The sequence below is a fragment of the Scomber scombrus genome, chromosome 4 (genome assembly GCF_963691925.1).
Source record: "Scomber scombrus chromosome 4, fScoSco1.1, whole genome shotgun sequence".
In the NCBI taxonomy this organism is placed as follows: Eukaryota; Metazoa; Chordata; class Actinopteri; order Scombriformes; family Scombridae; genus Scomber; species Scomber scombrus.
The window spans coordinates 21200033-21214040 of NC_084973.1; the positions used below are offsets into that span (position 1 = coordinate 21200033).

The 14008-nt window shown below is 39.0% G+C and overlaps 1 protein-coding gene across 2 annotated transcripts in view; it reads right to left on the bottom strand.

The window, feature by feature from the left end:
* fbxl17 (F-box and leucine-rich repeat protein 17) overlaps positions 1–11591 on the bottom strand; it is a 231909-nt gene extending 220318 nt beyond the window's left edge. For both annotated transcript variants that reach the window (XM_062417098.1, XM_062417099.1), the window contains exons 1-6: positions 11456–11591; positions 8920–9428; positions 7757–8137; positions 7438–7560; positions 6933–7190; positions 6652–6783 (exon numbers count right to left, since the gene is read on the bottom strand). In XM_062417098.1, the coding sequence (XP_062273082.1) occupies positions 6652–6783; positions 6933–7190; positions 7438–7560; positions 7757–8137; positions 8920–9408 (1383 nt within the window). In that variant the 5' untranslated portion in view covers positions 9409–9428; positions 11456–11591. The remainder of the gene's footprint in view (positions 1–6651; positions 6784–6932; positions 7191–7437; positions 7561–7756; positions 8138–8919; positions 9429–11455) is intronic.
* Between the last annotated feature and the right edge of the window lie 2417 nt (positions 11592–14008).

Genomic DNA, 14008 nt, shown 5'->3' on the forward strand with positions numbered 1-14008 from the left:
CTAAAAATGTCAACCTCATGGTGGCACTGGAGATCAACAAAGTCGTACAGGCCCATCTTCTAGGCACCATTCATTTCTTAATGCAAATCTATCTGATAGTTGAGATATTTCAGTCTGGACCAAAGTGTTGGACTCACCAACTGACAGACCAGCATCATGCCAGCTCTAAAGCCAAGCTGCTGGTTTGGCTAAAATCATGATGATAAACAATAAGCTGATGACAATGACAACAACAACAACAACAAAATCAAGAATGGACATTGCCACACATAAAAGATTGCATGAAAAAAGGCTGCAACAATTACTCAATTATTCAATCCACTAAAAATTAATCTGCAACTAAATTGATCATTTTTAGTCATTTTTCAAGAACAAAATGTCAAATCTTACTGTTTCCAGCATCTTAAATGTAATCATTTCCTGTGTTCTTTACTCTTCTTTGATTGACAATTTAATATCTTTGGGTCGTGGACTATTGATGGCTACAAACGGAAAAAATTGTCGTCAATTGTCAACTTGGGCTGTGGGAAACAGTGATCAACAGTTTTCTGATATTATATAGACTCAACAACTAATCAATGAATTGGGAAAATAATCAGCAAGTAATGAAAATAATTCTTAGCTGCAGCTCTAGGTGAAACAACAAAGATAGGAGAGAGGAGAAGGAGGAAAATTAAGATGTTCATGTTGAAAAGGTCAGGAAAGTGACGGATTGTGCATTTGAGACTCTGTGATAGGTTGCCTCATTGCCATGACAATATAAATTGACAATAGACAACCACATCTCTCCACAGCTCACTGCAGTAAATTACATCTTGACTTGACCCAATTGTCCCTTCCAAATCCATAAAGACCAAGAGTCAAAGACAAAGAGACAGAGAGAGACTCGTAGTTGACGTTAAATAGTGGAAATTCTGGATATAAGCAGAGCCTCTCCTCCTTCTGACAGACATAATCCAGTGCCATTAGCTGTTTAACTGATTAAATACATCAAACATCTGACATTTGACATCCTGAAATCTCATGTCTTTGAACACTGAGGTGAGGGGGTTTGAGGAGCTCACGACGAGGAGACGGACAAAGCACTGTTTGTGTGTGTGTGTGTGTGTGTGTGTGTGTGTGTGTGTGTGTGTGTGTGTGTGTGTGTGTGTGTGTGTGTGTGTGTGTGTGTGGCTGGTCAGATTGGTTGTATTTATCTGTAATTACAGTCAAATACATGAACGAAGTTTCCAGAAAAGATTCCAGTGCAGCTGGCAGCGATTCACATGTGTGTCGCTTCCAGTTTTTAAACTAGTGTGTGTGTTGATGTATGTCAAAAGGTCTATCCCATAATAACTGAAAGCTATCATTATCACTTCCCTTGTCTTTGCTCTCCCTCTAATCCAGTTAATTAAATCTGCTAATGTCAATATACAGTTTAATCCACATGTATGCTTGATTGGACCAACAGGGACCTCGCTGTCATTCCCCTGCCAGCAAAAAAGCCAGACTACTGACAGGCTACACAGACAGCCAATCAGGTCAGGAGATGAGGCCTTCTTCACTGACCAATGGCCAAGAAATACTGTTCATTCTGACAGTTCGCCTTTTCCAGTGTTTCATGTTGTTCTACAGCCACAATTTCCCTCCATGCCGAACGTTGAAGTGTTAGAAAACGACGAAAAACCTGGTGAAAGCACGGGAGGAAAGCTCTGATTGTACACGCACAGTAATTACACCTAAATTGAGGGCACATGGCAATCTATGTTAGGTCATCTCCAATTCCACTTACATTTCCACATTTTGGTCTAATTAAAACTGTAAATAATCAGTGTGTGTGTGTGTGTGTGTGTGTGTGTGTATGTGTGTGTGTGTGTGTGTGTGTGTGTGTGTGTGTGTGTGTGTGTGTGTGTGTGTGTGTGTGTGTGTGTGTGTGTGTGTGTGTGTGTGTGTGTGTGCATGCGCATGTCTTTGAGAGGAGCCAGTGGAAGAATCTTGCCATCACACTGTGTGAAAATTAAATGCACTTTGATTTTAACAAGACAGGAGAACAGATAAAGGTTTTTTTGTTTTTTTTAGAGAGAGACAGGACAAAGGAGAAGAAAAGTGCTTCACCAGCAGAAATGTTTGCAGATTGCGATGTGTGTTTAATTGAAGGAGCAAAGTTACCAACATAGATAGAAGAGTGATGACAGGTTTTTGCAGCTTATAGTGGGTCCACTAGTTGGTGTATGAAACTAATGACTGAACTCAGAGTTAGACTTTCAAGGCTGCCTCTCCCCTCTAAGGCAGACTGGAGTGAAATGAGGAAAAAGTGAATTTGCTATTCTCAGAGCCTTTGCCCTTCGAAGTGGTGGAAGAGAACAGAATATGAATGGGAGGGATGTAAAAAAAAAAAAAAAAACACTTCAGAAGATGAAAATAACCCTTGAAAGGCAATTGGTGCAATATAACTAACTCTGGCATAAATAGTGGATGAACGGCAATAAAGATTGCAGGGTAAATAAAAAAGAGTGAGGCACAGAGACACAAAAGTAACACAACACACTCCTAGCCCAGGGTTATCTGTAGCCTAGGGCTGATTTGGCCGCAGGCTAACCAGCAATGACAGAGCACGCGCCAATTTGTCAGCTGTAAACAAAATCTGGTGGCACCAGTCACTGCTGGAGACATCCTCAGCGTTGCATTAGTTACCTCCAACAGGTATCTATCACAAAAATTAGTGGTGTGCCCTTCAAAATGATAATTGGAAGAAATAATGCATCATCTATTAACTCTATCTCGGAACCATGTTAAGTTTCACAAAACCAAACATGTCTACACTCAGCTTAAAGTCTCTAAACCTTTCCTCAACTCTGTTTTTATTGACTACCAACAAAGATTTAGAGGTAGGTGGTTTCAGTTCACAGGACACTGACAATTCTTTCAAAACAGAGAAACTTTAGCAGAATTACTACCAATATTGTTAGTGCAAGTAGTGGTTTGAGCATTTCCTTAAGGCAACACAAGCTTATTCAGAGAAGTGCTGCAAATCCCTCCAAAAAAAAGCTATTTAACCATTTACAGAGCTCGATATGGTCTTAGCAGAGAGAAAATGGCCTCCAGCATGGAACTAAAACCACAACCACGACAAGAAGAAGGGAAGGAAAGAGCAAAAAAAATGCATGTGTGGTGTACTCATGACAAAGAAAAAGGGAGACGGCGAGTCAACGACCACACAGAAACATCCTGCAGCGATTCAATTATTCAATTTTGGAGGAGGAGGAGGAGAAAGAGGAGGTAGATCAGAGTGAGTAAAAGGCTCATCATCTTCTGTGATTGATTAAGAGAAACAGAGAAGAGAAGAGAAGAGAGGAGAGGAGAGGAGAGGAGAGGAGAGGAGAGGAGAGGAGAGGAGAGGAGAGGAGGATTTATAGCACACTAAAAAACAAAAAGCTCATCTCAATGCCGTTTCCTGGATCATATCACATAGAGAGCAAGGGCTCCCAAAAGTGTTCTGCCTTTCAGTTTTTGCATAAACCTTTCATAAAAGCTTTTTCCACGTTGCTTCAAAAGCTTTTAGCTGGTCTATAAACAGCCAACCTCTTGTGTCCGTGAAAAAAGATCCCTCAAGTACAAAAGGTGCTTTAGGGATTAAAGCACCTTTTGTACTTTAAATTCTTTAAATTCTTCATATCTCATGAAATATTGATAGTTATTATATGGAAGCCAAAAGCCTGTATAATCTGACATCTGAGTCTAAATGAGTACAAATGCAAAATATCAAAAGAAATCTTTTGACATACATATTTTTGGATCTCACAGTACAGAACAGATTTATCTGGTTTGGAGACTGTAAGCAACAAACTCTTCTTTCTGAAGAGTTGGAGGAAAGAACTTTAGGTAGTTTTTCAAGCTGTCAGAGAAAATAAATGGCCTCTGTGGAGAAATGGCAAGCAGGCCTTTCTGGGTCTTCTTAATTTTCTGGCAAACTTAATGACAATTTTAGGCCAAGCAACCAGAGCGCCTAGACATAACAATTCCCCTATAAGCTCAGCCCATTTCTCTCCACACTAAGGACAGGAAGCTAAAATAAGTACAATGATCTTGCGTCTGAAAAATGACTGTCTGAAAACGATACTGCCGCGCTGAAATGTTATCAGAAGCAATATTAATCTCTCACCTAGTGGTAATTGCTAATTTCATATACTATTAAGTTGATGAATGAGCTTTTAACAAACTGAGCTATTGTTAACAACTTAAGGCGGACTAATTCATCAAGCTCATTATTACTCATGGACTGGAAATAAATATTAGAAGGAAAAAGGGCAAAGCACCGTTGAAAAAACAAAGATCTAACTATAAAAAGATTAGAGACACACCTGTCAAATGATTAATTATGTTCTCTGTCTTGTATCATAATCCAGAGAAGATGCTTAATGATAAAGAAAAAGAAAAGACGTGGTTTTAATTTGGTATAGAAATCCACAACTCACTGTTACTATCAACAAGCTGTGGAGAGCATGAGGAATGCAGCAGCTGGCAGACTGTTTTCACAAACTGGGAAACAGCAACATCTAGTGGCACTTTTTCTTTTTTCACAGCTGTTGTTAATGAAAAGAATACAATGAAAAAAGTGAAAAAGGCAGTACAGCAGTTCCACATTCATGATGCAAACATAACCAGTTGTCCTAAAGAGACCAGTTATTAAATTGATTAATGCATTTATCAGTAAATAGATGCATGTGTGGAAATATTTGTATTCACATACAGTCACATGAGCTGCATACCTTCACGCTGTGGGTTAAAGTTGAAATTCTTTTTTTTGTCTTTATGAATTTGAATACCTTCACATAACTGAGATGAATGTGTAACATTGATGAAAAAATATGCAGTTTAGATTTTCAACTAAGACTGAAGTTATACTTGCTTTTTAACCACACGTTCAAATTGAAAACTAGCTGTGTTGTGAACTCAGTTGTTCATATACTTGTCTATGTACTTTGTTACTGATATACAACCAGAGAACTAAAGATATACATAAAACACGGCAACAGTCGAGGAGGTTACCATTTCATTAATTCTAAGATCACGGCAGAAAAAGTGACAGCGGCGCCATCATAGATGGTATGTCAGGCCCTGAATCAGCCGGCTATTCTGACAAGTATATCTGTCACTGTAGAGCAGCAATGACAAACTGTACAGTGGGTTATTGCAGACTTGGGCTATTAAATTGTCTTCAAAATTTTCCATCACAATTTACGCTGCTCACGTCTACTGGTCCCTAACCCTGTCACATTCCCACACTGCCCCTATACTGCCCCTACTGTGTGAACACATAGTTCATTTCTGAGGATGTGCATAATCAACGCTCCAAATTGACACAGGAAACATGAGGCAGCCATCATGCGCACACAAACACATAGTTTAAAGCCAAGGCTGAAAGGCTTAAAATCTGGATTTGTTGGTGGGAAAACTTCCCTGTTTACACTGGATGATGGATTGTACCTTTAAGTTTAAGATTTTGTATATTTGTGTATTCATATTAGGTTTTTGTGTTACACAAAAACAAGAAGTAGGGCTAAAAACAAACAATTATTTTCATTATTGATTCAATTCACAATTATTTTCTTGATTAATTCATTTGTTTGGTCCATTACATGTCAGGAAATGGTGAAAAATGTTTAAAAAGCGCAACCAACAGTCCACAACCCAAAGATATTCAGTTTATTGTTATTGAGGACTAAATAAAGCACAACATATTCACATTTTTCACTTAAAATTATGCAAAACGATTAAGTGATGATCAAAAATTGTTGATAATTAATTTAACAGTTGGCAGCTAATCAATTCATCAAGAAATCAGTGCAGATATCACGAGGTGAATGATTAATAAGAAGGAGGAAGATTAGAGCAGGAGAACAGAATTATCTGTTCCCTAAAACAGTGTATATGAGAGTAAATGTTGCCTGGCAAACTTTCAAACTGCTGGTGCACTTATTGGAAGGCGCACCTGGTGCCGTTTTAGGCTAAACTCCTTCAGTTCTCAGACTGCAAAATCTCAGCAACTAACATTAAGTAACAAGACAGGAATATTAGTGCTCTGACAATATTTTCATAGCCAGCTGGCTGCAGTCAGAGAGTTTTCTGGCCAAGATAACTAGTAAGATAGAAACGCCTGCATATTTTTTAGTTTATAAATCAAACAGGGGGTGAACTGTTTTCACAATCTTTTTGTTTTAGAAATGTCGATTCCATCTCTAAATGCTCTCAAGGATGAGATTAGGGCTGCTATTGAGACAGCTGCTGACATTAAATCCTGCATGTAAATCAATTTTGTCAAATTCTACACATAAAACATATTTGAAAGATTAACTGCTACAGTTGGTGTGAAGATTATCAACTATCAAGCTTTTATGAAATGTAATGCCGTTAGAGTGAACAGTACAAAAGGAATCATTAAAATATTAAGTTAGTCACAAAAATATCAACCTATAACCACCAAATACTACTGGTAGCTACGTACAACACAGTAGCTGAGGAAAGCACCAATGGAGAGCTTTTATCAAATGAATGCACACTTCAAAAATGTCACATTGCCAAACACAAACACACAGACAGTCAAGCTCCTCTACAACCAGACACCCCGAGGAAAGCACGGAAACAGGCACTGCAATGAAGTGTGGGACTGACCAATTTGTTCTCTTGCAAGTAGAGTCTCTGCAGTTTGGGACATCCTCTCGCCAAAGCCACCATGCCTTCATCAGTGATACTGTAGCACTGACCCAAGTGGATGTCCTTCAGCTCACTGCAGTGCTCTCCCAGCTGAGGCAAAAAAAGAGAGAAATAAATGAGTATATGCAAGATCAAAATCTGGGAATCTGGGAAGAACACATGAGAGAAGTAAATCCCAGACACTGAAGTACATGAGGCTTTGGATCTCTTGTGTCTCCATTCTGGCTCTAAATGCATACCTTTTTTAATGCTTCATCTGTTAGTTTGTCCTGGTTTCCAACATGCACCTTCACCAGCAGAGGGCAGTGTGTGGCCAAGGCCGACAGAGACATGTCACCCAGCTGCTTGCAACGATATGCTGTATACTTCTGCAGGCCTGGACAGTGGGAAGCCAGTGCTGAAACACCATGGTCGTGGACGCCACGGCAGTCTGAGATGTTTATCTCGGTCACATTCTGCCTCCGAGAGGCTATTTTCACCAGAAGATCATCATTTACCTGGGAAACAGAAGAAGGGATACAAGTCAGTAAGAAACCAAAATAAAATTTACAAAATAGTCTTTGATTTGATCCCAGAAGCAGTTATTTTTTTCATGTATGCGGCTAGACATTAAAGTCTCTACTTCTCATTTATTCCAAGTCACAGCATCACCTACAGTATATCTTTGAAATGTAGAATGTGAAAAACAAACAGTGTACCCTGTTTTAGCCCAAAAAAAATGTGCCACTTTATGTGTTGACTTACTTGTTGTAAGCCACTAAGGTCAATTTGCTTCCAGAACTGGAAGTCCAGGCAGAGGTCCCTCCAGTACTTACAAACCAGAGAGGCACACAGGCAGCGCTCCTTCACCGTCAAGTGTGAGAGCACCTATGGGGAGGCAAGAGAAGAAGGTACAGTTCACAAAGATACAGATTTGTTTAAAAAATAAATAAATGAAAGACAATAACAAGTATTGTACACTGATTTGGTTTAGTACTTAAGCATCTTTCATTCATTCAAATCCACAGAAATGCATCATTAAATATAAATGCAAAGCCTAAATAAGTCTTTGATGAACTCTGACCTTAAGAAGGATGGAGGAAGGCAGGTGGTTGATACTTAAGTGATCAGCAGCATCAGAACCTCTCGCCTGGCAGTCGTCATAGTGATGCAGGCAGCAGGGGGACGAGTCTGAACTGTGGGGGAAATCGGCATGAAGACCCAACCCACAGCAGCCGTCAGCAGGTAAGGAGGAAGAGGAGGATGAAGAAGAAGTAGAAGAGGAGGAGGATGGAAGTGGACAGAGGGGAAGGTGGCAGTGGCCAGTTTCAGAGTTCGACGAGGCCTCTCCCCCGCCCCCTCCCACTCCTCCGTTCTCCAGCCCTCCATCCGGGGCAGCAAAGGCACAGCGCGGCTGCTTACAGGGGGTGCACCTCTGCACCTCCGAACACTTCCTCTTGCACACCTGTACCAAGAGACACACACAAAGCAGCCATGTGAAACCAGATTTTCTTCAGGCAAGTCACAGCAGATTTGACTGTAAAGCCATTAATCATAATTACACTGTTTAAGGAGTTTACACCGCCCACATTATGAAACAAATAATGAGAACAAAATAATACAAGGATCAAAAAAGTTGTTGCTTTGTGGGTTGAGCTTTGACTTGATCGGTGCTTTAACTTCATCTAGAAAACAGAGAAACTTTGGAGCCACTGCACACATCTAGAACAATGTTACACTGATTTTGTCAAAATAAGCAGCTCCTAATTTGACATGATAAACTTGTTCTGCATTCTGTGGTGCCAATTAACCTGATACAAGAGTCATTAAATCATGATAGATGATGCATTTGTTCCCATATATAATGCACATAATTTTAAATGGTTTAAGCTTTAAGCTAGAAGGAGCAGATTAACGATTACTTAAAGTTTATATCCCTTATCCAACACTTTTTTATTTATATTATTATAATTCTTTGGGCTGCCTTTATTTAGTTAAGGTCAGTCATTTTTAATGATCTTTAGGGGTAATGAACTATTAGAAATGAGTCACTACAGAAAAATGACATCTCAAGCATTGCGATCGTTTTCACATATATTCTACATTCTTTAACAAGTTTTTGAGAGATCATTCTGTGTGACTGCATTCATCTGGGACAGATTTAACAAACAGAGTAGTACTATAGAGTTTTTATCACCAGTTATTAATACTTGTGACTGTTGTTGCATCACATCCCCAGCTGCTTACCATCTCAGTGTAGTCGCTGGTGCTGCCAGGTACAGGCACAGGTATGGACACAGTCACAGACACCCCAGCTGTTCGAAACAGCGCAGGTGACGGGATCAATTTGGCAGGAACCGCTGACAGCAGACTCCTCCCCTGGCCCTCCCAGATAGCTAGCTCCCGGGGTGACAACAGGAACTTGGAGCAGTCCTCAGGAGATGCGAGTGTTGCGTATCGTTCAGCAAGCTTCGAGGCAGCTGCCGCTCCAATGCCAACTCCACCCACACCAGGGACACTGATTCCAGTGATGCTGTTGTGACGGCACCCGCTGCCGTTGATACCAGTTTCCAGGTGGTCGCTGTCGTCGTCAAGACCGCTGCTGTTGCTGTGGACGATGAAGCACAGCATGCACGGGCCTTGCAGGAAACAGTTCCTCTTCTTCTTCTTCCTGTGATGTAGCTTGCGTGTCCTTTTCTTCAGACGGTAACCATTTTTCGAGAGAAGATGGCCCATATAGATGATTCAAAGAAACTCTAAAACAAGAGGGAATTTATTAGCAAAAACATAATTTTCAGCTGCAACAATTAGTCAATTAATTGATTAGTGGATTATCAGAAGAAAAAAAAATCTGCAAATATTTTGATAATCAGCACATGTGATGTTTCAGGCTTCTCAAACGAGTTTTTCTTGGTCACACACGACAGTTGGCAGCCCTATTAATATCACTGTACTACCACTTTATAAGTAGAGAACAGAACAAGTAAGTAAAATAATGCTCCTGTGCCACAGAAGCCACAAATCAATGCACATCAGCATGTGAATTTTGTATTTAAAGACAGGTTCACAATTTTAAAGCAACAATTAGGTGTCCGAATAAACACTGAAATAGTTTGTTTCTTGCCATAATCACTCCTCCTGTTCATACTTCATGATGCATTTCTTATAATGTAAAATTGTAAATGGAAAATTCACAAGCCTTGTTCTGTGTAAAAATGTATTTAAAAGTTTAACTGAATCAAATATGAAGCTGCAGCTGTTCAAATGAGTCAAATCAAGTAGATATCGTTCAACATTACAGTCTTATTAGTGTCCAAATCCCTCTTTTTGTTATTATACTTCCAATGCAGCTCAACAGGGAAACACAAAGACGGAATTTGCTACTGTATATGTGGCAGATATCCACTTGAACTCTGTGTACTGAAGCCTCATATGAGTTTCAGATAAACTTATAAATACATTTTGTGGACACACTGTGGTTTTTTGGCCCGCCATCACTTACATTGAGAGCACATTTGAAGGGGATCTTTTAATAGCCGGTATGAACAGGAGGAATGCTTACAGTCTGTTGTTTTAAGACAGACTTGAAAAACTGTGAACCTGTCCTTTAGGTGTCAAGGACAATCAAGATGGGTCTACATACTGGATATAGTGGAACAGCTGTGGAGAAAGACATGATCCTCAAAATAGACTGATGGTACTAGACAACACTGGCATCACATGCTCCTCTCTAGTGCACAGCAGAAACTATCGCTTGATTGTCTATTTATTTATTTATTTTTAAACTATTAATTTAGCTTAAATTTCTCAGAGGAATATTGGTTTTCAAAAAGCAATTAGTGAGGACGAATGTTAAACTTCATTGTATGACAACAAAAGGAGTTAATCGGTGGAACAACTGTACTGAAGAAATGAAAAAAATGTAGAACATTAAATAAGTTTAAACAGATCTTTAAAAATAACATTTTGGACAGATATAGAAAGGATGAACAAAGAGGTGGACTGGGATAATAAGATTTGGTAAAGTGTGACATTTTGACTGGTGTTGTTTGTTTTTTCTTTTGTTTGTTTGTTTGTTCTTTTTTTTCTTTTTTATTCCGTTATGTTATTTTGAAAAGGTTTTTTACTTGATTTGATTATTAGAGCTTTAAAAAAAGTTTTTTTTTTTAAAAGGGGTACGACTAGAAAAGTTCCTTACTTCATCCTACACCCTTAAGAAAAACATTGAATGGCTATTATTTTGTTGTTGATCTATAAAAATAAAAATAAAGGTTGCTGTCATTTCTATTGTGTTATATTTCGCTGCCTATATATTTTAGTGTGTTATTTATACATAAACTAAACTAAATTTAGAGCGCACAACAAAGGAGCAGCAAGCGTTCCACTATGTCAGAGCATGCTGACTTGTGTTCATTGTGTCGTGAATATCGGTTGCAACTCTAATATCGTCACCTACAATATAATAAAATGCTATAAAATAGTATAATAGCAACGAGTAGCTGCCGGATGAAAACAAAGATGCAAAGATGTAAACAGAGAACAGGTGGTCATTTGTTTAGCACACACACCCATATCAGTCTTAACCTGAATATTGTGATTTGTCTTGAATTGCGACAGGTTTGCTCCAACTTGACAACATAATTATACCCTCATTTTGAAGAGAAAAAACACAGTCGATTTCACTGTTACTCTGTGCAGCTTTCTGACAGACAGGCTAGCTTGCTCCATCCTCAGATGCTAAGTTAGCTGTAGCCCATCCCCTCGACTATGAGACATCTCTCACCAGTTCACACGGTGCCCCCACACTCCGGGCGGTGCTTGCATAATACTGCTGTGCTGCACGGTCAAGACGAGCGCTGACAACTTCCCAACAGGAGAGACACGGACGAGAGAAAAGCAGCTACTGAACTAGCGTTAGTGTTTACCCAAACAGTGGCAGTTCTCTGAACAGCACTTCCGCACCGAGAAGGCAGCGGGAAGGAAGCCGACGAGCGCGATTCGTAATTGGTCAGCTGGATGCTGGACGGTGCCTTGCTCTCTGGAGGGCGTTGAGAGAAGGGGGAAGCAAAGTCTGAAGGGAGTTTGTTTACCTTTTCTCTTAGCTCAATTTTGTATGAAACCCTAGTTTTTTATGTGTGTTTTGTGTTGTTAATTGCAAACAGACTCATGCAGCCATGTGCCTCAAAGCACTTTCATACCATCAGCCATCATCACCACAGCTCCCAGTACCTCCCACCCCTAAAAAAGAGTGATGCTGTCCTTACTATATAAATCCCTGGAGCATTGCACACATGTATATAATCTCAGGAACATATATATATATATATATATGGGATTTATTTACATAGAGATTGTTTATTGTATATATAGTGTTTTATTTTATTTTATTTATTTTATCACATTCACCTTTCGGCTGCTACTTTTTTACTCACAATACTGCTGTGTCAGTTTTGGGGGATCAATAAAGATACATCTTATCTTGTCTTATCTTATTGTGGTTCAAATGTTAACCCTTACATATTGTTCATAATCTGATCCTTCACAGTATCCCCTCATGATTAGTCTCTTTACTAACAGACTAGTCTCTACTACAGATCTATTTTTCATTCATAATAAAACATTTTAGGAGAAACATTTGCAATCCCTATGATTACCTAACATATATCAGCTGTCATGATTTCAGTGAAACTCCCCATGGGCATGTTTTGGAAAATGCAGCAATTATCACAATATAAACCATTTTTACCGGTCTCTTTGAGGGGCCCTGTCTCAAACATCAGTTTTAACACCCTCATTATGGTGTTCAGATGATGTGCTCACATGGTGCACATTCCTATGAAGTTGTTTAACCAATTAGCACTAACTAACGAACACACAGCAAATCTGGACTGGGGTCGTACTCTAGCTGCAGGTGCAGTCCTGGTTGGTTTCTGGGGCTGTGAACAAATACAAAGAATCAGCCCATGTGTAGTCTACATGCTCTCTCTAACTGATGGGTACTTCAAACAGGGTACACACAGAAGAATGGAAGGAAGTTGTGCTTCAATAGGGGCCCACAGCTCATTGTAGAAGTTTAATCCTTCCCTGTTGTAAACACCTATTCTTCGATTACATATTCTTATTAAATCAAAACTCCTCTGTTGATAAAATCCAGTATTTATGTTCCTTATGTTTCCTCCGTTATGACAAGCAAGGTGGCCACAGATCTATGTCTCTATGTTCAGGTTGCAGGCTGAGCTGAGTTGCCACTTTTTTTTTCTTCTTTTTAGTTAACGAAAAAAAGGAAGTCAGGAAGTTTTTAAAACTCTCCATTATTGTGCACCCCTGACTAGCATATTCTTTATTACATCCTGTTTAAGGGGTAATATCTTCAAGATAATCATTGCCAAATGACCTATTACCTATTATTCCTAATCATCTTCTAGAGAATCTGTGACAATGAAATCATCAGTGTAAAATTCTGAAATGTAAAATAACTTCAGAGACACAAACATGGGATAAGGTATCCCCAAAACTTTACCTTGACGCAGGTACTTCATTAGAAGGGGACTTCAACTACACACTGTGGCTCTACTGGAGCTTTGTCAAGTCTAAGATAATAACCTTGAGGGTGTAAACAGTGTTATCTGAGCTTGGGTTGAGGCTTTAGTCTTTACAGAAAGCCTATATTACAAACTGGGGGTGTGGAGTTTGAAAGAGGATAGCAATTAGGACACAAGGGAATGTAATGGAAGATGTTATTGTGTTGCATTATATGAGAGTTTATGGAGACTGACTCATGGTCTGAACGTCAAGATATATCATCCTCTGCTGCTTCAAATGTTGACTATTCCTTTCACTCAATATTCATCCTGGAGACATCAGAAATCTCATGCTTTCTTCTCATAGTATGAGAATACTGTATGAGTAGGTCAGGTCAGTTCTGGTGGTTCCTAAAGTTAAAGAACTAAACAAGACCTCAGGCAAGAAACAATGCTGACTACTTTTAAATCTAAATTGAAGACACATATGTTTTATCATTTATGCCACCTTCCAATGCTCCTTTACATTTTTAATCTAATTTGATTAATTTCACTATTCTATTAATTTGATGTCTCTTTTAGTCTTGATTTACTTTTTATTGTTCTTATCTCTGTCTGTATATTCTGATGCATTATGTAAAGCAAATTGACTTTCTTTGTGTATCAAATGTGCTATATAAATAAACTTGCCTTGTCTTTACTTTATGTCTCTTGTGAGTCAACCAACTTTATTTAACTGCATCACTCAATAGTAGGAGTTCCCATTTAATCCAGTAAATAATCTGCAATCTGCATATAGCCTACAGAATTGTCGT